The sequence below is a fragment of the Accipiter gentilis genome, chromosome 31 (genome assembly GCF_929443795.1).
Source record: "Accipiter gentilis chromosome 31, bAccGen1.1, whole genome shotgun sequence".
Lineage (NCBI taxonomy): Eukaryota > Metazoa > Chordata > Aves > Accipitriformes > Accipitridae > Astur > Astur gentilis.
In genome coordinates, this window is record NC_064910.1 from 3,508,084 (window position 1) to 3,534,790 (window position 26,707).

Consider the following 26,707-nt stretch of genomic DNA (forward strand, 5'->3'; position numbering starts at 1 on the left):
GGGAGCGATAAAGCGGCCGCTATTCGGCCGCGCGCCTCCTCCCGGAGCCCCCCCCCCCCCCCCCCCCATCCCCTTCTCCCCCTCCTCTTCCTCCTCCTCCTCCTCCTCCTCCTCCTCCTCCCGAGCGCTGCCGGTCCGGCCCTGCTGCCGTCACCGCCATTGGCGGGGGGGTGTGTGTGTGGGGGGGGTGAGCCCCAGCTCCTCCCCTCCGGCCCGGCGCCCCGTTGCCGCCCCGGAGGTTCCTCAACGGTGAGTACGGACGAGGGGGCGGGGGGGGGGGGGAGGAATACCCTCACATACCGACACCCCCATCTCCCCCCCCCCCCCCGTCTCCCGTCTCCCGCCGCTGCCCACCGGGGCCCGGCCCGCTCCCCCTGGTCACCGGGCCTGGGCCTTCCCCTTGTCTCAGCCCCCGCCGCAGCCGGGGGGGGTGTGTGTGTGGTAAAATGGGAACAAAACCGGCGGGAGGGAGAGGGGAGGCGGCGGGGGAGAGCGCCCGGTGGGCCGGGAATGAAGGGGCCGGCGGTGAGGGGGCCCCTTGCCTCATCCCGGGGAGGGGGGGGGGGGGTCGTGGGGAGGAGGGGGGGGCTGGGCAGGCACCCCCTCCCCGAAAGAAAGTTAAAGCAATGGCGGGCGGAGCGAGGAGCAGGTGGAGCACGCTGCGAGTTTTGCTCTCCTGCTGCGAGAACAGCTCGGGAGAGACAAAAAAAAGAAAAAAAGGCGAGTTTTTTGCACGGGCCCTGTTCCCCACGGGACCGTCCCCTTCGGTCGCGACAGGAGCGACTGCGAGGAGGGGACTGCGTCGCCCCTGAGGCGAAGCGAAGCAGATGCTAAGCGAAGGCTCGGAACGTGTCGCTGGGTTCCATCGTTGGGGATGGCGACTGTTGGTGGCGATTTAGAGCTGACCGCTGAACTGAAGGAGGCTCCTGCCTGTGAACTTTTGGGAGCCTGGAGAAGGGCCGGGGGAGCAGTCACTGCCCGTAAGGGGCTGGTGCAGGTGTTAGGAGGATTTGATGGTTGACTGTGCAGAGGGGAGCTGCAGTTCAGCACCGTAATTGGAAGTTGGACTTGACCGAGTTGTTGGTAAGTGAAGAACGTGGAGACTTTTCATTTTGCTCTTCTGCGAGCTCCCCTAGAACCTCATTGTGATCTTAAACTCGATGATCTTAAAGGTCTTTTCCAACCTAAACAATTCTCTGATTCATTTGCTTCCAGGGTAATGTAAGTGGAATTCATAGCCTGGTGTCACCAGGATTCACAACCTTAATTCACGATTCCTGACTAGATCGTGTGCTCTGGTGGGTCCAGTGGCACTTCATTAGCTCAGGTTCAGAACTGCAGAAATAAGGTTTCTGGGACCGTTTTTTGGAGGCTATCTGTATGGAATTGTGAATTTGGAGTTAGAAAGCCCTATCGGAAGTACATGGAGTTAATTTTTCCTACCCCGAATCTGTCACAGGTGTATTGATATTACTCTGCAGTTTAGGCTGTTGTTAGATCTTGTGTTAAGAATTAATGTTGCTGTGTAGACTTGTCGTTCTCTTAGCAAAGGTGCAAATCTTGCAAAATAGCTGCAGTTCTGTCTCCTTCATGTTTCTTAAGTCATCTGCATGTGCATCAAGTATTGTCACTTTTCTACTGACTTGAACCCTTCCTGGAAACAGAGGGCCACATAATACAGCCGTTTTCTGCCTGGATCTGGTGTCTCATGTGTTCTCACAGCGTATTTCACCCTTTCAGTGGCTGGCCAGGTCAGGGTGTTTGTACCTTTTTGAGGTGTGTAATTTTAAAGACGTGGTTCAGTGATCGTTGCTGATGGAACTTAGCCCGTACAGATGGGCCGGGAGCTGGGAGTTCAGTTGTGAGGATGCAGTCAGATTCCTGTGGACGCTGCTGGATTAGCAGGAGCATCGCGCTTGCCTGTCTCGCTCACGGTGCGGTGGAAGTGACCCCCTTACCTGCCATTTGCGCTGTGAAGTGCCTGCTCTGCTGCATTGTGGGGGTGTTTGTGTGCAGCTTCCTCTGGGAGCTAAACTTCTGTTTCTTGTCAGTCACAACACAGGGATGTAGCTTCAAGAGAAGCATCGTGTTGCCACCAGACTGCCGTTTACTTTTTGGCACTGCAGGAACATGTCATTTTTCCTTTTGCTTAGACACAGCAATAGTAGTCTGGATCTGCTCCTGCTAGTGGAGGCAATGATGTGGCTGTATCCAGCTTTCTTGTCCTGGGAACCAGCTTTACCATCGACCCTCTTCACTGATAGAGGATATGGCTGAACTGTTTGCCTACAAGAAACTTCCAAGGCTGATGAGAACGAACAGCCATTCTTCCTGTGCAGTGACTGATACAGGGACTCCAATGTGATTGTAGGGAATCACAGAAAAAAGAGACCTTTCTTCTTGAGGGCTTTCCCAACTCTGCTGGCATCACTGATGTGTGTTGCATGTCCTCATTATCTGCTTGTGTCTCACCAGGCTTGATTCTTTATTGAGAGGAAAAGAGATATAGATCCTTCTGCCAAGGGAACCAAGACAGTTTGATTTTGAAGAATAACATGACAGACTACTTGTTACTGTGTTCTGAAATTCTACGTCACAGTGTATCCTCTGTAGAGGAAAAATTCAGGCGTCTATTAAAAGTTGCAACATTGAGTGTAGAATGTGTTTATTAAAAATAACTGAAATGATTAGTAGATGTGTAGCTATGAAATTGGAATGGAGTTGAGAAATGGAGGCATCTTGTTAGCTGCCAGAGTCAGTGTCGTGCCATCCCATGGGTGGATTCTTTCTTATACACAGTTATCTCCTGCGCATTTCTTTTTCTACCACTGGGAGGTTTTTGAGAGGGTGTAGGAAGTATGGCTTAATTTTTAGTGGGATCCTCATAGATGATGGGATGCCCAATTCAGGAACTGGCTCTGAAGTGGCTGTATGTGCTGGCTGGGTAGATACCAGGAGGTCTGTCTGCTCTATACAGTAGCTTGGGCCCCTCCTATTGCTCAGTCTGATGTGAGCTTGACAGAGATTGCTGATGCTGTTTGACTGCACTCTCTGGTTGCCCAGCAATATACATAGCCAGCTTCAGAATTTGCAGTTATCTCATTGCCTCTGACTCCGTGGGTACTTTTTCTTTCTGCCAGATTATGACTTTGGCCTCTTGGATGCTGAGAACTGAGCAAGAAAAGTAGTGCTAGTTGTTCTTTTCTCAGGTAGATACGGGTCCTCATTACTGATCCTTTTCCCCTGCTGTTCTTCTGTTCTTTGTGTGACGGAGGACATCACGGTGAGAACTGCAGCGTAGGGGACAGGAACTGGTATAAGGACCTTCAGCATCTCTGTGGAGAGAGGGGAGAGCTGGTGGTAGGAACTTTGTATGTAGGTTCTAGACATGTGTAGAAGAAAGGGGTGGGAGGAGGTGGCTGATGGAGCAGCAGTAGAGACTGGTGGTCCCACTGCTGATGTGTCTGGGTCTCTTCAAGCAGCTTTTAACCTGAGTGGTGGACGTTGATCTACATCACTTCAGGTCAGCAAAAACCTTCAGTCAAGCTAAGAGCCGAGTTGGTGCTGATGCTGTTACTGTGCTTGGTATCTGTGACTATAGTGAGCTCGTAGACAGAAGCACTTGCCTGTTTAAGTAGATTCCAGTGGAAATCTTCATGTCACAGGAAGACTAAGAGCGAGTCTTGGCCGTCTTAAGCTAAAGTTTAGTATTGCAAACTCCAGAATCTTAGTTGAATCTTAGTACTTTGTCTTGAAGTGGAGACAGGATGCGGCCACAGGACAAACATAAATGCTGGGCTTCAGGCTTCTGCTTGAATTGTAATGTGTTCTCAGAGTAGATGGTTCTGTTTGGCTGTATCTGTATTTGTTTTCTCAGTGTTGCAGCCATGAAAAGTGAGAAAAGTAGGAGGGGATGCAGAAATAGCGGTCAAGGAATGCAGCGTGCTCGGTAGTCTTCAAGTGGCATGCAGCATGGCCTCAGCTATAGCCACTGTGGCATGGCATAGCATGTAACTGTGGGTTTGAGTAGGGGTAATGCTGAAGTGTCCTTTTTACAAACCAGGTAGGGCCTGGCAGAGTGTCCAGCAAAACAAAGCAGCTTGGGGCCTGCACAGCAGCTATCTGTACTTGGACGGGTGGCAGCTTGTTTGTGTCTCCTAGGAGTCTTCAAGGGGGATTGAGAGATACTCTAGTAGCCCTCTCCCTTCTGCTGTGTTTCACGGGGCACCTGTGTCTCATGACAACTTGATTTTCATCCTGAAATTTGTACTTCTCCTCTCTGGAGGGGTTCAGATGACTAAAATGATGTTTGGATTTAGTATTTGGTCAAGTTCTCTGCAGTGCACATGGGGCACCCTGCCAGATTGATCGCGCCAGTTATTTTCCTTACTCTTTTTATGGGTTTGAGTTGAAGCAGTGCAGAGCTAGGTCCCTTTGATGTCTCTAATAAAGCATTTACGCAGAGGGAGCGTGGTCCATCTTTTTTAGTGTTGCCAAAAAGATGCTGCTGAGCACAGATTACATCACAGTTCGTGCAAGTCCAAAGCCACGGGGACCTGGTTGTTGACCATATGCTTTCTAGCCTGGCTGGCTGTGCTAGCGTGGGACTGTTTAGAAAGCAGTGACTTGCTCTTCCTCAAACTTTCACCCAACTAGTCAAGGCAGGATCCAGTGCAAAACAAGTTCTGATGCAGGGGTTGACAGCAAAGAAGTGTGAAGCAGGCCGTTATCTGTGTGACAAACCTGAGTATAGAGGAGGGCAGAGCTATGTAGAGACAGTGGTGATTGAGCTCAAAGTGAGAAGGAATCAGGAGGGGTTGACGGAAAAATCTTCTAGACTAGCTATTCAGATGTGTGCTAAGTGAACCAGCAACATTTCAGAGTTAACTCCTTCAGAAGTGTTTCAACAAATTTAAATTGACAGCATGAGTTAATAGTGGCTCAGCGCTGTTCAAATTTGTTACTCGTCTCACAGTCCCTATTCTAAAACTAGATTTACTATGCCATGGAGTCATGGCCTAAGGTGCTGCAATACCAGAGAGTTGTCTTGCTCAGTAGTATGCCTCAATTAAGCAGAGATTTCAGCAGAAGAGGCAGTTTCTTCAGTGACTGCCAGCTACAGTGTAGTGAAGTTAGAAAATTAAAAATGGTGAGCTAGGCAATGTGAGAGAAAGTACCACCAACTCTTTAATGTTATTTCTTATGCCAAAGGCTTGAATGTCAACCTTTAAATGTCTGGAGATGAAAATGAGGAAGTGCCTGTAACTTCCTCAGTTCCAGAATAACCTCCTGGTCAAAAAAGCTTAACAGCAACTTGGACAATTTGTGAAAGGGAGCCAGGGACCTTTTCTCACTGTTGCATTTGGAAGGAAAATGGAAATTTCCATTGTAAAGTAAGATAGGACTGAATAAAAGGAGAGAGTGGGAGGTGGGGTGAAGTGTAGTTGAGAGGAGTGAGTAACAGAAAACTCCAGAAAGGGCAACAGTTAGGTAATGTGTGAAAAGGGTAGAAGAGATTGTCTGGTAAACCTTATTGTAAGCTATGATAAATTCAGTTTGGAAAAGCCTTTTTTTTCCTAGAGAAAAGAGAACGGACAATGCAGGATTACCACCAATTTTGGAAGTGACAAAATTCCCTTTCAGTTCTGAAAATGTGATTAGTGCAGTATGTTCTTATTGTCCTAATTATGTTCTGCTGTGATTCGGTAAAAAAACAGTTCTTTTTCTTTAGTTCGTATGATCAATTCAGAGTTTCTGGCTTTCAAATTGAAATCTTCCTTTCCTCCCATTGCCCCAAATTCCCCAGCCAAAAAACAAACCCTAATTCATAAAGACTTTCAGGCCTTTTGGTGTGTTAAGACATGGCTTGCTTTGGAGTTTTTCAGTTGGCAAGTTGTTTGCTATTGCAGAGATACAGACCACTGAGCACTACTGTTAGCTTTCTGGTTTGTTTTGATCCTGTACAGGAATATAAAGTTTGTTGTAAGATGTTGGGAAGTGTTTTGTGGTCAACACCAAATGCGGTGTGGACTGCATTTTGGGGTGTCTTTTGTATTGCTGTTAATAGTGCTGGGAAACTGCAACTTACATCCCGAAGGTCCTTCCACTTAGGTATTTGTAGAGCAGTGCAATTCCTTTTCATATGTAGCTAGCCTGCGGTTGGATGCTGTTCATTTGTCTCATAGATGTAAAGCAGGATCCCTCTTAAAGCTCTGTCTGTGGTCCCGCTGTGCTTCCCGATTGGAAATCTACCTATTCCTGTGACTTGATCTGAGGTGCATATGCATAGTGCGTGCAGAGAAGTTGTTCCATGAGGAACTGAGCTAGTGAACCTTTATTTCTTAGGGATTTGTGCCTTCTACTCCTCAGCCAATCCCCCTTTCCTGTTGTTTTTTCTGCATCCATGTCATCCTTTAGCAGCACTGCTAATTTACTTTCATTATGTCCCTGCCCCAAACCCAAAGCAGCTCACCACTGTTGCATTTTTAATTCCTTCTCTTTTTCCCGAATTACAAGCTGAATCAGACACTGCTTGTTCTGCAGGTTTTAAGACTATTTGCATACTGACCATTCATGTACTGATTACAGGCTAAACAGAGCCAGTAACTGTTAAGTGAAATATTCAGCCTTAGCATCAGTGGAGCCATTTCTTTCATTCTCTACTTGGTTCCTGATTTTCATGAAACTTGTAGAAATTTAAAATGAGACTGGATTGCTTTGTCCAATTTGATTGGCAATGACTGTAGGGCAATGTGTTTGTATAAGCCTCATTTCCATAAGAAACCAGGGTAAAAATGCTTTAGGAATAAATTAAGAAAACTTTGTTTGGATGCATATTTTTAGATTTCTTAGTAGTCTACTATATATTTAGACAGGAAAATTAATGTTAAAATGACACAAAAACTTTGTGTGTTTTGAAACTGTGTGTGTTACAAGACCCCCAGAATTAGGTTGATAGCTTAGCATGATAATCATGTAACATCTGTTTAATTTGAACATGCAAGAAAAAAGCCGGTGCATTTGTGCATTTCACAAATACTCCTTTTCACCCTAGAGATACCTCCCACATTTACGTGAAAATGACTTACGGAATATAGTTAGACTTGGTTTTCTGCTTATTGTAGTAGCTAATCCGAGTAAATTCTGTTGGAAATAGTGGAATCTAGCCAAATCATTAAAAATTATTTGCATTTCAGATGCTGCATGTCTGGGTTTTTGCAGCGTTTTTTTTGTTTTGTTTTGGTTTTTTAAGGTCTTGCAAAAACAGTGATTTTGAGAGATTTCCATCTTTCTCTTTGGGGTGAGGTAAACAATGTTTTGAATACAGAGGGCTGTCAACTACACCAACTGGAAAAAAAAAGTCAGTACTGTTTTTTTTAAATAGTATTTTTGTTGTTATTAGGGCAGCACATGAAATAATGGAATGGAAAAAATTCTTTTCATAATGGATAAGGTCTTTATGAGCAGGGGCTTTTGTTTTTCATGAATTTGTGAAAGGAAAACAGTGTTCAGCAGATGAAAACAGAGCCTGGGCTTTAAGCTGCTGTTTTCCTCTTGAATTTTTTTTTGCCTTTGTCAAAAACAGCTAATTTGTTTTGATATTTTATGATGAAGATGCAGTTTTGAAATGGCTGTCTCAGTAGCACTGTTTTAGAGTACTTTTTATTTGCAGTTTACAGGTGTAATGTAAATAAAAACACTTCAAATCTGGGAAGAAAAGACAACTGAGAAAGCAATCACATTTATCAAAGGAAACAAACTTAGCTCTTCATCACCTGGGTTCTTTTTTTAGCATTTGCTTCCAGATTTTTTTACATAGCTGGGAAGGCCTATTGTTAAATATAAGCTTTGCTTTTCAAGTTCTACTGATGTAAAATGATGTGCAGAAGTTGGAGGGACCTATATTTGGTTTTCTTTATGAAATAGTTAGTACCTATGCAGAAGATATGCTGTCTAAAATGAAGAGAAAAAAAGCACATGTGGTTATTTAGGAATGACAAAGAGTTGAAATTAACATTGACAGTTAACTATACAGGTTTTTTTTTTCCTTTATTGCAGGAACTGAAGCTTGCTCTTTGAAAGGTGCAGTGCTGTGAAAACTGTTACTGACCGTAGAAAAATGGACGTGTTGCAGATACTACGTAAAACCACCGAGCGCTTAGAGTGTGATCACTGCAGCTTCAGAGGAACGGACTATGAAAATATACAAATTCATATGGGTACCATACACCCAGAGTATTGTGATGAAATGGATGCTGCTGGTTTGGGTAAACTTATATTTTATCAAAAAAGTGCAAAACTGTTTCACTGCCACAAATGTTTCTTTACCAGCAAGATGTATTGCAACGTATATTACCACATCACAGCCCAACATGCAGCACCTGAGAAGTGGAATGAGGAGCGGAAAGAACAGGTAGAAGGAGATTCAGATTCCTCCAAAAAAAGTGTCACGTTGGAGCCACAGAAACCTACCCTTTCCCCCGAGTTGCGGAAACCTGCCCTTTCTCCTGAACTCCCCAAATCTGAACCTGTTGTTTCCCCCAAGCTTCAGAAATCATCAGTGTCTCCAGACCCCCAGAAGTTGGCTCAGGCGACTTCCTCGGAGCCAGAGAAGTCAGCCCAGGCCACGTCCCCAGATCCAGAAAAGTCAGCCCAGGCCACATCTCCAGATCCGGAGAAGTTAGTCTCAGCCGTATCCCCAGACTCAGAGAAGCCGTCCCCTGCTCTATCCCCAGACCCGCAGAAGCCATCCCCTGCTCTATCCCCAGACCCGCAGAAGCCATCTCCTGCTGTGTCCCCCGACCCTCAGAAGCCAGCCCCGGCTCTGTCTCCAGAGCCGCGTCGGCATTCCCCGGCTCTGTCTCCAGAGCCGCGTCGGCATTCCCCGGCTCTGTCTCCAGAGCCCCGTCGGCATTCCCCTGCTGTATCACCCGAGCCCCGCCGCCATTCTCCCGCTGTGTCTCCGGAGCCCCGCAGATACTCCCCAGCAGTGTCACCAGAGCCAAAGAAACCTCCTCCAGCAGTATCCCCTGAACCACGAAGGTATGCCCCAGCTGGGTCTCCTGAGCCCCGGAGACATCCTTCTCAAATGCGTAGGCCTGCTTCTGCTTCTTCTCCTGAAACCCGGAGGCCTGCTCCTGCAGTTTCGCCAGAGTCGTGGAGACCTGGTCCGACTGTTTCCCCTGAACCCTGGAGATCTACACCTCATGAACTGCAGAAGTCTTCCACGGTTTCTCCCTGGGCTCCAAAGCCTGCCATGTCAGTGTCCGTAGAATCCCGGAGGTCTGCCCCCGAGTCCCGAAGGCCTGGCCCCGTTGTGTCGCCAGAACCTAGGAGGCTTGTTTCCGACTCATGGAAATCTACGTCCTTTTCCGAATCCCAGAAGTCTACTCTTGTTTCTTCTGAGCCATGGAAACCCATCTCGTCTGTTTACCCTGAAGGCTGGAAACCTGTTCTGTCCCCTGACACCTGGAAGCATTCTCCCCCTGTTTCTCCTGAGGTTCGAAAGTCTAGTCACACTGTTTCCTCTGAATCTTGGAAGCCGCCTTTCTTTCCTGAGGTCCGAAAGCCTGGTGCTTCAGTATCTCCTGAATCTTGGAAACTCTCCGAGTCCCGGAAATCTATGTATTTTTCTGAAACTCAGAAATCCACATCTGCTGCTTCGTCTGAGGTTCAGAAACGGGCTCATTTCCCTGAACCTCGGAAAAGAGCTCTGTTCCCAGAGTCTCGTAAACCTAATCCTGCTGTTTCTACTGATGCCCAGAAACGTGCTCTCTTTTCTGAGCCCCAGAATCAGGTGTCTACTTCTGCTGTTTCTACTGAAGGCCAAAAACATGCCCTATGTTCTGAAGCCCAGAAATCAGCTCTTGTTTCTTCTGAAGTCCAGAAGCATGCCCTATTTTCTGAAGCCCAGAAACTTGCTCCCATTTCCTCTGAAGTTCAGGAGTCTACTTCCTTTCCAGAGTCTCAGAAATCTGCTTCTCCTGAAATTCAGAAACACGGCCTCTTTACTGAGTCCCAGAAACCTACTCCTTCTGTGTCTCCCGAGACCCCCAAACAAGCTGTTTTTACTGACTCCCAGAGATCTGCTGTTTCCCCTGATGTTCAAAAGCACGCTGTATTTTCTGAGATGCAGAAGCCTGCTGCTGCTTTATCCTCTGATGTCCAGAGACATGTTGAAACTACTGTACCTTCTGAAATCCAGAAGAACATCCTGTTTTCCGAGCCTCACAAGTCTGCTCCAGGTTTTTCCTCCGAGCCCCAGACACCTAGTGAGTCTGGTGAGAGTGACTTTCTTTCTCACAGTTTAGATGATCAGAAACCACTGGATGATTTATTCTCACAGGATGAACAATCAATGTTAGCCAAAGAATCACCAGAAGACATGTTATATTCATGCCCCAAAAAGAAGCCCAAGAAGGAAAACCAGGAGAACTCAGATTCTGAACTAAATAGCAGTGAGTGTGGAAAAACAGAGATGGACTCAATGGAGATAAAGGAGCAAGAATCCAACAGTGACCAAGAGCAATATGATATGGAGTCATCTGATTATGGTAAAGAGAGCAAAATAGATGCAACTACTCCCGTGCAGCCACAGTGTGTGCTGCAGTTTACTGAAGAGAAAGAGGCTTTCATCTCTGAGGAAGAAATAGCAAAATACATGAAGCGTGGCAAGGGGAAGTATTATTGCAAAATTTGTTGCTGTCGTGCAATGAAAAAAGGTGCCGTCTTGCACCATTTAGTTAACAAGCATAATGTTCAAAGCCCATACAAATGTAAAATATGTGGCAAAGCTTTTCTTTTGGAGTCTCTTCTTAAAAACCATGTTGCTGCTCATGGTCAAAGTTTGTTGAAGTGTCCACGTTGTAATTTTGAATCAAATTTTCCCCGAGGCTTTAAGAAACATTTAACCCATTGCCAAAGCCGTCATAGTGATGATACACCTAAAAAACACTTGGACAGCCTTGAACCACTGGAAGAACAAATTTAATCTGTTTTTTCCCTTGTGCTAGAAAAGCTGAATTTTCAGAAGTGTTCAAAAGTGTTGCTGTATGTTAACCGAGTAGTTTAGCTGATCTGACAAGTCAGAAGATGCATGGTTTATTGTACTATGTTTAACTTGTCTTATAGCTGTATTACTGAAATGATTTACTTTCGAAAGTCATTTTAAATATGTGCTCATGTCTTTGTATTACCCATCAGTAGAGTCATATTTTATTTTTCAGATGTACTATGTTTTTGAAACCAAAATTGATACAAATTAGTTTTTTAAAGATTTGTAAAACATACAGGCAATTAAGGACTGGAGTGGCAAGCAATCCATATATTCCTGTGAAGACTGAACTTGTTTTTTCACATTTGTTAAATGTATTTTTCAAAATGTTTTTATCAAATTCTCAAAATTAAAATTCTCACCAAATGGAATGTGAATGAGCCAGGCATGAGAAATTACCAATCCTTCTGGAGTAATTGTGCCCTGAGGTTGTAATTGAGTGTATAGTCATTCGTTGGAAATTTATTGCACTCAATTCCCTGACTTATTGTCTCAGATGTAGAAGCATCAAGGTACTTACTTTGTGACTGTATTTTGGCCATGTTTTAAGCATGTACTAATATACCTTAAATTGATGGATTAACGTCAAGACTATGTATAGCTCCACACTTTCTCTTGATTCAGATGTTTGTAATGTCAGAAACCCCCTAAATTTCTTGTATTTGGTGAAATGTTATGCTTTAATCTTTTAACAATAAAAAGAAACCCAACCTGGCATTGGCCATTTTTCCTTTTTTTCCAAATCAAGATCAAAACCTTTCACATTGAACATACTGTCTTTTAAGTATCTTTGGCAACAGGAGATACAAAATTGTCCTGGAGTTCTGCTCTGAATGCTTCAACTTTCCAGTCACCAGCCTAGGAAAGCAAGGTTAGTCTAAATTTCCTGTCTGCTTCAGAAAAACATATCAGCTGTAAATGAGGGAAAACATGAAGAACAGGAATTTGTGCACTGTTATTTAGCATGCTTGCTTTTGTGCTATTTGCATATTAACTGTTCAAAAACCGTAAGTACTTTATAATTTGGCAGGAGAATAGATTTTAAGTGGAGGTCGTGCAAGGACAGTTTTGTTGTCCTCAGGCTAAATTATGCCTAGACTTCAGCTGTTGTAAATATTTGCTTAGAATATGAAGGTGATAGTGCTAAATAAATAATAATTTAAAATTTTCAGGTGTAAGCTCCTACTGAAGAGCTTCAGATTGATTTGATTGAAGCCTATGCCTGATATCTTTTGTGTTTCAAGAGGATTTCTGGAAGGAAGGGAAAAAATATTTAAAGCTCTACACTTGGGTGACTTCTCAGTGCTGCCTATTAAGAGAAAGCTTTCTTGCAGGGTTCTCACAGAGGACAAAACCCACTCCATGCCCCTAAGTCCAGTGCCCATCGTTTCCTTTCACGGGGTCCGGACTAGAATTCTAGAATTTTTTTATTTTTTTTTTCTAGGAGCAACTATAGATAAATCTAAAAGAGAGCACTTGACTATTATGGCTCTGCTAGCATACTTAGTTGGTATAAAAGCTGCTTTTCTCCTCTGCTATCATTTCATCACTCTTGGCACAGTCATTTGGTTAAAAAGATGCCTTAAGCTATTTGAATAAATAGAAGAAATCAAGGAAGGATGTGTTTGAATTGGCAGCGGTGTCACCTTTACAGTTCTGTGTCTCACTACTGACAGATACTTCTCACTGCTCTCTACCAGCTAACTTCCTTGATTTCTGGGAATCCGTCATCAAGACTTGATGCTGTTTCTCTACCTACTTTTTTTGGTAACTGACTACTTGATTCTTTAATCTTGATTTACAGCTGTCAGTGTACTTTGTAACTCTTGGAGAAGAACTCTGCAAGTCCCCTTGATGTTAGGGCATTGAATCTCTTTAAAACCAGGTGTGATGGGCACTTTCCAGTTCAATAAGTACAGAATTTTGTCAGAGCCTCGTGGAAGTTGAAGGACGTTTCTGCTGTGTGTTGTTTTTTGTCCAGACTAAGTATTCTGTCACCATTCCCTTACACCGTGCTAGTTTGAGATCTTTAAGATGTTTACTGCTGGGATCTGAACTGATTTAACTAATTTCTCTAAGGAACTGTAGGATACCAGTAGACAGATCAGACTGTGGGTTTATTGTTCCTGTCAGAGGACCTATTATAGATGCTGAGTAGAAGGATGAATACTCGAGTACAAACAGTGATCACTCTTTTTTGACATAAGAAATGCAAGTGAAGCACTTCAAGATTTAACCAGTGAAAGAATTTGCTTGGAATATGTCTAATGCTATAATGTAGTCCTTGGATAGTCTCTGAAATAACATCAGTTGAAATCATTACTAATTTTGTTTCATATGTTCGAGTATGAACCAAATAAAAAGGTCTGCAGTTTCCAGAAATTGCTGTGTATTAAGTCACTGGGGCATTTTATCAAAGCCCCCGGTGCTGCGTGCTACTGTCTCACTCATTCCTGTTCTTCAGCACAGGGGCCCTTTGGGATCAGCACCGTTAGTTGTAACTTCAGGTTTCCTATGGAGGTGGTTTGCTTGGCAAACAACGCGATCGGGTCAGGAGACAGCAGCTGGGGCAAACACAAAGTTTACTTCCAGTACGGGTATTTCAGATAACTGCAGTTCTGAACCCTGTGGGCTGCTCCTGCCTGAGAAAAATGTGATTACAGACCTTAGATATAAAGAAGACAACTCCGCTTCTCTTTTTCTTTCTTTTTTTTTCTTTTTTTCCCCCACCCCAAAAGGCTATTTATAGCCTATGCTGAGAAATGTGGTAGACAAAAAAATTCCTATTACAGTCTATACAGGATATGCAGTGGTTCAGAGGTGATGCATACAGCTATGAATTAATTACCTTGGTAGAAAAAAGATGAGAAGCCCATTTGGAACCAGAGTATTAGGGTGTAGAGAAAGTGTAGAGCTCCAGTTGGAGTGGGGCAGGAAGAGAATCTCGTTTATGTAACAGAGATGAGTACAATTAAACTTGGAATTTTTATGGATTTTTGTAAAAATCTTTAGGTTTTTTTCACCATGCTTAAGAATAATCTTGGGATTGGATATAGCAGGTTGTATGTACTTAAAATTCCTTTCCTTCTCTTTGTATATTAATATATTGCTTGCTTAATCTCATGAAATTTTAGAAGCAGAAAATCTTGTAGAAAATACAATTTTTGAAGATTTGTCTATGGATTCATAGTTTTGTCCTTTAGAGGGGTTTTTTTCAATCATGACTGTTTAGTGATGTAGAACAGCTCGCTCGTATCTTACTAACATGAGTGCACTGAGGTCACCACAACCATTGCTATGCTCATATATATATATGTATTTTTAAAAGGAGGAGAGGAAGAAGTTGGAACTGTTTCCTACCGTACTGCTGTTACGACCTGTTCTGAAGAAACTTTCATTTTAAGTAAGTTTTGGTCAAATAATTGGTTTTCTGAAGTATAAGCATATAAGAACATTTTTGTTGCTTACTTTCTGTGGGGAATGAGAAAGATTGCTCAAGAAAGTATCAGAGCTAGATAAATCAATTTAAAACTTGGAGAATGCAAACTTTGGGAAAGTGAATATGAAACTGAAAAGCAAGTAGATGAAGGTGTAGGGTTCCACCTGAATTCTAACCTTTCTGTATATGCTTTGTAATAGACTTCAGAAGCATAACTGTGTCCTTTTAAAATATGGAATGTATATGAACCTTTCACAGTATAGGTATAATACTTTGCATTTTCTTTCCTGTAGGTTTGCATGACTTAGTTTAACATGTATTAAAAACCAAAAAACAAACAAAAAAATCCAGCCACCAGTTTCTAAGGGATTTCTTGGTCAAAAGAGAAGTCAAAAAATTTGCTTTTTGACTAAGCCTTACCCAGCCAGGGTTGCCACATGGCTGTTGATCAGTTATCTCTAAAGATCACAAATATAAGCATCCGATGTATAATTACCAACATTATTTTGTAAAACTTCAGGGACTTGAGAAGGACTTAGCTTCCTACCATGTATATTTAAATAACGTGAATGCATTCTGTGTATGTGTATGCATTACTTTGTATGTCCAGCCAGTTGTCTGCTGGGTTGGTCTTTTCTTTCACTGCCTCTCTACCTTCTTAGTCTGTGTCTAACTGGATGCTCCGGGCAAGATTCTTCTCATGCCTCGTGAAAGAGTGCCAAAGCCACAAGTGATAAGCCCTGACAAAATGGATAAATTACGTATGTGTGCTTCGTGTTTCCTTAGCTAACCTTGGAGCCTTGGCACCGTGGCTGAGACTTGCTGTTCTGTTGAAGCTGCGGGGTAGCTCTCATTGTACCTAGACAATCCTTGACTGCGGTGGAAGTTTGTATAGGTATCGGAAACAGATTTTTTGGTTCCTTGTCTCGGGACGCTTATACTAATATTGACTCTTCAAAGTGCACGACCTTCTGAAACCAAAACCTCAAACTCCAGACTTTAAGCCAAACTCAGTGGAGAAGCAGGCGTTGATTCCCAGTGGCTTCATCCAGTGCTGCAAGAGAAAATTTAAAAATAGTTGTTTTCTCTTTGTACGATGAGCATTTAAGTTTATTCCTTATTTTCCCTCCATGCGCAGCTGTAGAACCTGAAGCATATTGAGGCAACTCCTTTTAAGGAATTTCCAAACCTAAGTGAAGCCTCCTGCCTTTTGAAAGTAAAAAGAAAAATAAATCATTTAAACCTAATGGGGAAAATGAAGTGCTTGTATTAACAGCAAAGCTACCTATCATAGGTACCTGTCATCCTGACTTTGCAGAAGACAAGAGTTTATCAGTTGCAGCATCCGTGCTATGTATTTCTAGTTAGGAATAGTCAAATGTTCACAGACACAAAAGTGTTCTGGTAGGTCCTACGTGCCTTCTCGTCCGTAAAAAAATAAACATTAGGAACAAAAAAAGTAGCTTTCAAAAAATAACAAATAATGGAAATGGGGGGCCCACGTCATGGTCTTGTTCCTGCCAGTGAAGAGCAGAGGCTTGCAGGAGCATGGACGGACCACGCGGGTCACCACCAAATTGTGAGGCTGGTGTTGTAGGCAAGGATTTGACTTTTATCATCGTGGAACCCTGTTCGAGGCTCGAGGACTCTTAGGGAGACGTGGAGGAGAAATTTGGCTTTTATGACTTGGGGACCCTGTGTGAGGGTTGAGGGCTGTTGGGGAGAAATGGGATCCACCACCTTTGCCAACAAGCTGGTGAATCTGATGAGGAGAGTTTTAAACTAAGAACGATGCGGGGAGGGAGATGGCAGCCTGCAATTAAGCGAACAAAACATGGGAAAGGAGTGGAAAATAAAGGATGTGGGGGTCATGGAATCAGGAGACACCTCAGGAAGAATAATATGGTGCAAGGCCTACACCTCAAGCGTATGTATACGCACAAATGCTTGCAGCTTGGCCAACAAGCTGGAGGAGCTGGAGCTGTGTGTGGTCCCAGAGCGACACTGTTGGAATCACTGAGATGCGGTGGGACAGCTCACACGGCTAAATTGCAGCGATGGACAACTACAGGCTCTGCAGAAAAGAGGAGGGGAAGATGACGGGGAGATGCTGTTGCCCTACGGGTGAAGGAGCAGCTTGGATGCGTGGTACTTCCCTGGGACGTACAACAGCCTGGTTTGAGAGCGTGTGGGTCAGGATCAGAGGTGTCAGTCAGGGTGACGGCATGGTAAGAATTTGTTGCAGAGCTCCTGACCAGATGAAAAAGCAGGCGAAGCTTTCTTTGAACAACTTGAGAAAGTCTGATTCTTGTGGAGGACTTGATCCCCCTGACATCTGATGGAAAGGGAGCGTGGCAGGATCCAATCGATCCAGGAGGTTTCTAGTGGGTGTCAGGGACAGCTTCCTGATACGGGCACTAGATGGGCCACTGGGGTTCACAGACAAGGAAGAACTGGTTGGAAATCTGGTAATCAATGGTAGACTTGGCTGTAGTGACCATGGAGTAGTGGGGTGCAGTATCCTGAGGGGGAAAGTAGCAGACAGAGTACAGACCGTAGACTTCCAAGAGACCAGACTTTGAGTTATTCAGGGAACTGGTAGGTGGGATCGCATGGGAGGCAGCTCTGAAGGGTAAAGGAGGTGAGGAAAGCTCATCGCCCAGGCGTGCCAGGATGGTGTCTGGAAAGCCAAAGTTCACGTAGGATTGACACTTGCAAGGGACATCAAGAGCAGCGAGAAGAACTGCTTCTGTGGGGTGGGTCGACCCTGGCTGGACTCCAGGTGCCCACCAAAGCTGCTCCATCCCTCCTCTCCTCAGCTGGGCAGGGGAGAGAAAATAGAACGAAATGCTCATTGGGTCGAGATAAGGACAGGGAGAGATCACTCAGCAATTACTGTCATGGGCAAAACAGACTCCACTTGGGGAAATCAGTTTAATTTATTAACAGTCAAATCAGAGCAGGATAATGAGAAATAAACCCAAATCTGACGGGTGGCATCCCAGGGTGCTGTGAGAATTGGCCAGCATCCTTGCAAGGCTGTTGTGTATCACCCTTCGTGGAGTTTGGGGGAGGTCCCCAGTCGCTGGAGAAAAGCAAATGTTGCACCTGTCTTCAGGAAAGTTCAGGATGGTGCAGAATTTCCCTGGTCCTGGCAAATATTTAATCTTTATAGTTCTGATAAAAATAGATGTTGAAGATGGATACTTCATTTGTCACTGGCATTCTACGAACGTTAATACTTAGGCTGACTCCGGGGACAGATTCTTCTGGAAAATGAAAGAAATGCAGGGGGATGTACATACAAGGAATCTTAAAGCTCCTTCAGTTCTCCCTCTTTTTGCAGAGTTTCCAAATATGTAACATTATGAAGGCTCAGCAACGCGGCTGCTACAGACCTGAGCTGGCCCGGTGACGTCCTGAGCTGTTTTCTTACGGAGGACAAGGAGGCTGGTGGTGACCAAATGAAGAGTTTGGGGGAGATCAGCTCTGCGCTTGAAATGATGCCTCGGCATGTCAGTAACGCACATTTTGGTACTACGGCCTCCCAGCTGGGACAGAAGGTTTTACACAAAGACCGTATGTGCGCTAAATAGATAACGTAGTGACCTCTCTGCTGCGGCTTTGGCTTAAGGGGTTACTGCCGTCAGCTGCCTGACTCCCCTCATCCATGCACTGGTCCCTAAATTCTTCTTGTCAAACTGTTTACCCGTGTGATTTCTAAAGCAGAAACGAGTCTGTAAAAAAGTCTTGACTGTAACTAATTTTTTTTTTTCAAACCAGAATAATTTGTAAGCGCCCGGCTTAATGGTTAAATGAAGCATCCCGCTGTGGTGCAGACGGGGTGTTAACATCCAGAAGGGGCAGAAAAAGTCAAGTAGGGTGGAATAGTAAGTGGTAATTACATATTTCTTAGTGAAAGAGCACGTGCACCCTCACGTGTAGCCTACGTGGACCAAAATGTTCCTGTCTGAATGAGTCCTTCACCACGTGTCACCGCAGGTTCCTTCCAAGACCCTGCACTGAGCGGTCTGGGACTTGCAGCAGCTGAGCTGCAGGTCTCCCTCATCAGTAAATGCTTTCTACATCACTGTGAGGCAAATCAACGTGTATTAGAATGTTAAGTGCTATTCCTTAAGGTTCAAATATTTCACTGCATAAATTCATTATTTCTGTGGGGATTAAACCCAACATTGGAACTGCAAAATACTGTTTTCCTCTTGTTTTCGGCTGCTGTTTTGGTCTGTACCCAGCCTCCCGTCCCTTATTATTCTTCCACTGCTTCTAAAACAGCATCTTGTTTCCAAAGTCAGCATTAGAAATAATTGACGATATGGAATGTTACCTTCTCCTAAAAAAAAGTAATTGTTGTGGCTAACTGCAGGTTGGGGTTGACACAAATAAAGCCTTAAACAAACTAAACGTTCCCGGTGCGCGAAATAAGTATGTGTTGGACAGAAATCGTTATGTGCGTGCAGATAAATGTGGCGTTTGCCAGTATTGCTTGTTCAGATATGAGAGATTGTTTTGTTACAGCTTTCTCTCATCTCTGACTTCCTGAGGACCTCAGAGCTAAAACAATTTTCAGAACTGGGAACCGAACAGACTTTGCCCCTTTTTGGTTGTGCTAATCTCCCTGGTGTGAGCTGCAACCGTAGGAGTGCAAAGTGTTAGAAAAGATTAGCGTGAAAATCCACACTCCTGTGTTGCAAGCTTTGGTGTACCTTTTAGTCTACACAAGAGGAGTTCTGGCTTCTCTTTGAATTGTAACGTACAGATTTTTAGAATGAATTGTTTAATTCAGTGTGGATGCAATCGCATTTAAAATGATCCTATACTCTGACGTTGCCATTTGTGCATTACTGTATTGCGTCGTTCATTTTTCAGTCTCTTTGTTATAGGTTTCTTTTAATTTGCCCTGGCTTCAGCGACACATTTCTTGGGCAGGCAGTACCTCTGCTGTAGCTGCAAAGAAATTTGGCGGGGGGTTGAGTTCAGCAGCCCGCTCGCGTGAACGCCGGCTGCGTGACTTCGGGCCGGGAAGCCTGGCAGGGAAGGTGCCAGCCACCTCCCAGACCGCAAACCTTGCTAGAGGTTTGGGCGAGGTTTGAGCTAATGCTCTTACGCTAACAAAAGCGTTATAAAGCGTGGCCGGCCTCTCCAGATGGTGGTGGGGCTCCTGTGTCTGGGCGCAGCCCGTACCCGGGTGGTACAGCCTCCTGCGGGATGCAGAATGCGGGATGAAGGAGGTGGGATGCAGGATGGGGCATGTGGGAGATGGGATGCAGCATGCGGGAGATGGGATGCGGGATGCAGGAGGTGGGATGCAGGATTTGGGATGCGGGATGTGGGAGATGGGATGAGGGATGCAGGATTTGGGATGCGGGATGCAGGAGGAGGGATGCAGGATTTGGGATGCGGGATGTGGGAGATGGGATGGGGGATGCAGGAGGAGGGATGCAGGATTTGGGATGCGGGATGGGGTATGTGGGAGGTGGGATGCAGGATGCAGGAGGAGGGATGCAGGATTTGGGATGCGGGATGCAGGATTTGGGATGTGGGATGGGGTATGTGGGAGGTAGGATGCGGGATGCAGGGAGGTGGGATGCGGGATGTGGGAGGTGGGATGCGGGATGCAGGAGGAGGGATGCAGGATTTGGGATGCGGGATGTGGGAGATGGGATGTGGGATGCAGGAGGTGGGATGCAGGATTTGGGATGCGGGATGTGGGAGATGGGATGGGGGATGCGGGAAGAGGGATGCAGGATTTGGGATGCAGGATGGGGTATGTGGGAGGTGGGATGCGGGATGCAGGAGGAGGGATGCAGGATTTGGGATGCGGGATGTGGGAGATGGGATGAGGGATGCAGGATTTGGGATGCGGGATGTGGGAGGTGGGATGCGGGATGCAGGAGGAGGGATGCAGGATTTGGGATGCGGGATGTGGGAGATGGGATGGGGGATGCAGGAGGAGGGATGCAGGATTTGGGATGTGGGAGATGGGATGGGGGATGCAGGAGGAGGGATGCAGGATTTGGGATGCGGGATGGGGTATGTGGGAGGTGGGATGCAGGATGCAGGAGGAGGGATGCAGGATTTGGGATGCGGGATGCAGGATTTGGGATGTGGGATGGGGTATGTGGGAGGTAGGATGCGGGATGCAGGGAGGTGGGATGCGGGATGTGGGAGGTGGGATGCGGGATGCAGGAGGAGGGATGCAGGATTTGGGATGCGGGATGTGGGAGATGGGATGGGGGATGGAGGAGGAGGGGTGCAGGATTTGGGATGCAGGATGGGGTATGTGGGAGGTGGGATGCGGGATGCAGGAGGAGGGATGCAGGATTTGGGATGCGGGATGGGGTATGCGGGAGGTGGGATGCGGGATGCAGGAGGAGGGATGCAGGATTTGGGATGCGGGATGGGGTATGTGGGAGGTGGGATGCAGGATGCAGGATTTGGGATGCGGGATGGGGTATGTGGGAGGTAGGATGCGGGATGCAGGGAGGTGGGATGCGGGATGCAGGAGGAGGGATGCAGGATTTGGGATGCGGGATGTGGGAGATGGGATGGGGGATGCAGGATTTGGGATGCGGGATGGGGTATGCGGGAGGTGGGATGCGGGATGCAGGAGGAGGGATGCAGGATTTGGGATGCGGGATGGGGTATGCGGGAGGTGGGATGCGGGATGCAGGAGGAGGGATGCAGGATTTGGGATGCGGGACGCAGGCTGTGGGATGCAGAGCGGCCAGTGCCATGCCACTGCCTGCAGCCCACCTGGCTTCTGCTCTCCTTCCACCCCACCGGGGCCGTGGGGCCGTTTGCCTCTTGACTTAGCTCACTATTCCTTTAAACTCTTTTAAGAAGAGCTGGAATATCTACCGAGATAAAACGGTGGATGGATGGGGAATGATAACTGCGTCGTCGTTTTGCGCACGTGACAACTATTCGGCCACAAAGATCTGGATTTTATGTTACACCAGGGGCAGTTTGTTCTCACTACTGCTCGCTGCTCCCCGAACCCGGTTTCGGTGAAGTTATCCATTAGAGGGAGCTACAGAGCAATTTATTAGGAGATCAGCTTTAAGGCACAGTTTTTGAACGTGTTAGATACACATAGGGAATAAAAATACATCAACGATAGGTTCAGAAATGGCGCTGGGCTTTTCTCCTTTTTACGGTGAATTAGTTTTAGCCCTACTAGGACTGATTTCCTCAGCCCTGTACCCAGAGTCCTCTGTTTTAAAGCACTTGTTTATTTTCTCTGACACCCCTCCCTGCCGTGCGGTTATCCCATTCCCATGGCACGTGCGTTATTTACCAGGATGCTGGAAATACTTATGTAATCTCCAAAAAATAATCACTCTTTTGTTCCCTAGGTCGCTACTACTCTTATCTTGATAAGAAAAAAAACCACTAAGGGAATTGCAGAGGAAGCCTGCCCTTCCCGTGGTGGTATTGAAGAGCCAGGTTGTACTCAAAACCGCCTTACACCAGCCCGCTGTGCCAAGGACCCTTGCTGGGGATAAGCTCCGTAAGTCCAAAGAGGATTGAAGTACAGTCCGCAGCGGCCGGTGCACACAACAGAGATGCAGCCTCTGGCTGACGAGAGGGTTTAAAATCTCAGGCCTGTTGACCGCCAGAAGGTGAGAGGGTAAAGCAGGGCCACCAGCGCTCCCCACAAGTCCTGCTCGTACAGCGTTCGCACGGCTTCGCGCCCAAACCTTGCCCCGGGGAGGGCGGTGCGTGATTTGCGGCCGCGCAGAAACGCACGGGAGGGAATGGGCGAGATGGAAAAGATGCGGGCGAGAAGCCAAATCTAGACCAAGATTAAGCTTCCCCAAGTCCGAGCAAAGAAGGGGCAACTTCCAAGCAGGGAATCTGAACGCACGAATCCAGGCACGGCTGGCAGTGCCGTGGGAATTCTGCCTGCAAGGCGGCGGGACCGCCGGCCTCACTTATCCTGGTTTAGGATGTTGCTGCTTCCAGCACTGACAGCGTTTTCTTGGCTATTTGACAGGCAGCAAGACAGCGACTGTGCTCCGAGACGCTGCCTTCGGATGCAGCCTGCTCATCCGCAGTCAAATTTCCCCTTGAAACCCTCAGGAATTTTGCCTAGAGTGAGGCTGTGCACTCCTCGACTTACTGAGGCAAAAGCTGTTTACAGCTATAAAACACAAACAAGCCCCGAAACTTCTGTCCTTCATTATTTTGCATTGACGCGCTGTGGTCTGGGCCAGCTCCAGCATTTTTTCTCTCTGCACTCATTACTCCAGGCAGTGATGAAACTGGATAAGCCAAATGGCCAACTTGGCCTTGACATAGTCATAATGTCGTTGAAAGTAGGGGGAAACACAAATGTACTGCCTCGGCCATGGGAATCTGAGACCTTCCTGCTTCATTTACAGTAAAAATCAGTCAGAAATCCTTAATTCCCTCACTTTCGGACTTCTCTGGTACACGCACACACAAAGGCGTTGCACAAAATGTCAGGAGAAAGAAGCCAGCAGACTTTCATAATTTGATCTTTCAAACCTGTCAGCGAGAAATGCTTTGAAACTTAACTTCCCGCCAAAGAAACCCAGGTAAAGCTGCAGGGGCATTTTAATTGTATTAAAAACGGTCACCAAAGACGGTCACATCACTTGGAAGCAAATGCTGCTTTTGAGAAACGATCCGCTGCTGCAAGATAAACTGTCAAAGTAAGTGGGATAAATGATCTTAGGCGGGACCGCTGGCATAGCCTTCATTGTGTTTTTGAAGCAGCAAGGAAGGATTCAAATACCAACGCATTTACAACAGAACTGGACTGATTTCTCTGGTTTATGTCGGCACGTTTACGTCCAAACGGCTGAAGCGAAGATTCCAGTTCTGCTGATAACTAACCCAGAAAATCAAACCCCCGCCGCTGGCTGGCGCAGCATAGCTTACATTGTTTTGCAGCAGCTGCAGGATGCATTCTTTACACTTAATATAAACAAACAGAGAGGATCCCGGCGTAGGGGAGGGCTCCCGGGGTGCGAGGGCAGCTCGGTGCCGCAGACCCGCGGCTCCCCGGCCGAGAGAAAGCGAGCGCTGGAGCCGTCGGTGGCTGTTGGCCTGGGCTGCCTCCCATCTAGATTTCTTAAAACTGGCTGTTTTATTGTTTGGAGATAAACTGGTTGCTGATTAGATGCAAGTGGGTTTGTTTAATTAAAAAAAATAAAAATAAAAGGCCGGCTAATTGAGTTAAAGCTACGTGGTTTATGGGAGAAAATGCCAGAGTTAATTATGGTTACCATCTGTTTCATCAAAACACTCGTTCGCTTTGAATACCTCTATTGTCAGGGCTGGTTTTAAGATCTTTCTCAAATTTAGTCCAGTGAGGAGGTACTGGAAAATGAAATTACGTTGTTCCCCATAATCTCTGGCAGACAACAGAGTGGTGGCGTCTGCAGTGACCTTATGGTGCGATGTCTTTTAAAGGAAATATTGCTGTGGCTTTAGGCACTGCAAGCTTAGCTCTGCGTGCAGGAAGCTTGCGTGATTTTTTTCGGGGATTTATTCAAGGAGGTCTTTGCGTTTCTGTATGAGGCAAATTGCAAACATGAATGGCATTCTTTTCCCCAGTGCCTCCCTTCCACTACCTGACCATGGTTTAATTCCTGCGATATTAATTCTCAAAAAAACCCCACGAAGTATTCACCTCTCCCCCGTGGTACTCAGGCACACGTACACGTGTACGTGCACGCACCTTGCTCTTAAGAGCTATGTCACGATATACGAGTCAGCTATCTTGAGCGTCTCTCAATACACTTGTACGGCACGGCCCAGAGGAACTGAGCGACGGGACGTAGCACGAGGTTTTACCCCTCGGACTTGGTTGCAGCGTGGGACCATTCGTCGCAGGCTCCTGCGGCACCGCCGGGCTGCCCGCGCTCGCTGGGAGATGCTGGGACAAATACCGGCTCCCTGCCTCGTGTCCAGGAGGGTTGTGAGGTGTTTGAAATTAATGTTACGTATCGCTAGCGGTAGGTGGAAGAGGTCAGACTAGTGCTCAGGTGATAGAAGCAAGGTGGCTGCGAAGGTGGCGTCAGGCAAACAAACCCCAGTGACTTCTTTTAACAGGCCGGCTGTGTTATGATATACACATTTCTCCAAAACATTCCAATGAGGCGGTCTCACTGACTGCATGTTTGTAATTCCAAGGCTGAAAGGAACATATGAATTCATGTGTACTGAATCCTATGAATTCAAGGAAAATTCAATGGAGATTTAATCTGCTTCTGGAAGGAAAAATTCTTCGCTCTGCCTACCTCAAAGAGAAACAAAACCATCCTTTATTCTTCTTACTAAGAGGGCTGTACTGTTACCGCTCAACATAGTGAAATAACGACTCCTTGAAAATCTTGGTGCTCTTACATCTTGGATAAGTACTAGCCTAATGGGAGTGATAAAGTATTAGGCAATAAGATTAGAAAGAGAGATTGTTCCTGAATCAGTCCATTAGGATTAACCAGGCTTTGTTCCATGGCAACTTAGCTAAGAATAATCATGACTGCAAATAGTGCTGTTCCAGTTTCTTGGGTGGAGCACAGGGTAAGATTGCTGGTCTCCAAATGCAATTGTTAATGTGTTTGGCGGTTCTTAAATGGCACTGTGGCTGTTCTTCGGTTCAGTTAGAGTTGTTGTTTTTGCCGTCACGTGTGATGCGTAAGGAGTTCAAAACCCTGCAGGTGAGCCGAGTTCCTAAGGTCCTTGTATTTTCAGATTATTTTCGGTGGGACGTGATTTCTGACATCAACAGCTGAGGTTGACGGTACTTTCTCCGCCACCTGCCCTGAGTCACCGGTGGCGTACGAGGCGTGAACGGAGCGTGTGAGGGACGTGGGCTGGAGCGGTCAGGCTGGCACTTTGGTGGGTCCTGATGATAAACCGGTTCTCAGGAATGTGGATCTCAGGTGGAGGAGAAGTTCGAAACACCTTCTCCGTTCATTCGTGCTGCAGTACGCACATACCCAGGTCCCGTCCTGGGTGCAGCTGAGCTGGGCCCAAGGAAAGGCTGTATTACCAGTGAGCAGCTTGATTACATTGATTCTGTCAAGGAAGAATCTCGCGAATCTTTTAAGAATCGTAAATCTTGCATTTCTTTATATTATACTTGGTTTTATTATTCTACTGTACACTCCCCCTACCTCACATTGCAATATATATTTATTTTAAACGCATCTGCCTGTCTAATCTGTGCTTGGAAACTATGGTGCTTTCTTAATTCACCAATCCAGGCTAGCATGAATCATTTACGTATTTGATTATGGTGGCATAGTCATTTAAATAATGATGATGAGCGTGAATTTATCCACTTCACTGCAGGCAACACCAAACTCACACAGGGCTCAGGTAGCATTTATTTATGTATGCAAAACCACTGCAAAATACTCTGGTAGGAAAAAAAAAAAAAAATTTACTGGCTGATGGTTTAGTGTGTATTTCCAAGCGGTGACTTATTTCTCTTAAAACCAGCCGAGGCCCTAGAAGAAGGTGCGTGCAGGGACACCACTGCTTTTCACGGGTGCCTCTCTTTATTGCAGCGCTGGATGCACGGGGGATAATTCCACCTAGCGTACATGTCACAGCTTCAGCACAAACAGGTAATATAGAATAACTAATTGCATATTAATCAGATTGGTATACATATACATAAAAATGATTGCAACTTATTATCTTAGTACTGCCTACATCCGATCACGCGCAACGAAGGATCCCTTTGAGTCGAAGGGCTGCTCTTGCGACCACCGACCCATTTGAAGTTCTTGCTGGCTGTCCTCGAAGTCTTGATTCTTGTCCTTGTTCTTTGATCTTGAAGCTTGACGCAGTTTCAATCCCATGTGGTCAGTCTCAACATTGTTCTCATCTAGCGTACAGGAACATCTCGTCATAAGAGCAAAGAACCGCAAAACTTATGAGTAACTACCTCTACTAGTAAATTGCTTGGCTATACTTTTGTCTAGTTAGTATAAGATTTCTAATAATTATTTACCAAATCTCACTTTTCCAGTCACCTAGCAGCAAACCAGTTTCCACGGCTGGTACGAAATATTAAAACCATCAGAATATTTAGAGACACCATACAGAATGTATGGAAATATGCTATCAATTGCCAGCCAAAGTGATCCAAACACAAATCCATTGAAATAAAGCACTGTGGATTCATCCGAAGGGTGCAAAAGAGGGGAGGA

The 26,707-nt window shown here is 45.8% G+C and overlaps 1 protein-coding gene across 2 annotated transcripts; it reads left to right on the forward strand.

Annotated features, from left to right (window-relative positions):
* On the forward strand, window positions 1–11,768 carry CHAMP1 (chromosome alignment maintaining phosphoprotein 1). 2 transcript variants are annotated; one of them, XM_049834370.1, is made up of 2 exons: window positions 1–249; window positions 8,059–11,768. In XM_049834370.1, the coding sequence occupies exon 2, from the start codon at window positions 8,120–8,122 to the stop codon at window positions 10,988–10,990; it is 2,871 nt and encodes a 956-aa protein (XP_049690327.1). In that variant the 5' UTR covers window positions 1–249; window positions 8,059–8,119; the 3' UTR covers window positions 10,991–11,768. The 2 variants fall into 2 exon arrangements, with proteins under 2 accessions (XP_049690327.1, XP_049690328.1); XM_049834371.1 differs by lacking the exon at window positions 1–249 and adding an exon at window positions 632–1,083.
* The last annotated feature ends 14,939 nt before the right edge of the window (window positions 11,769–26,707 follow it).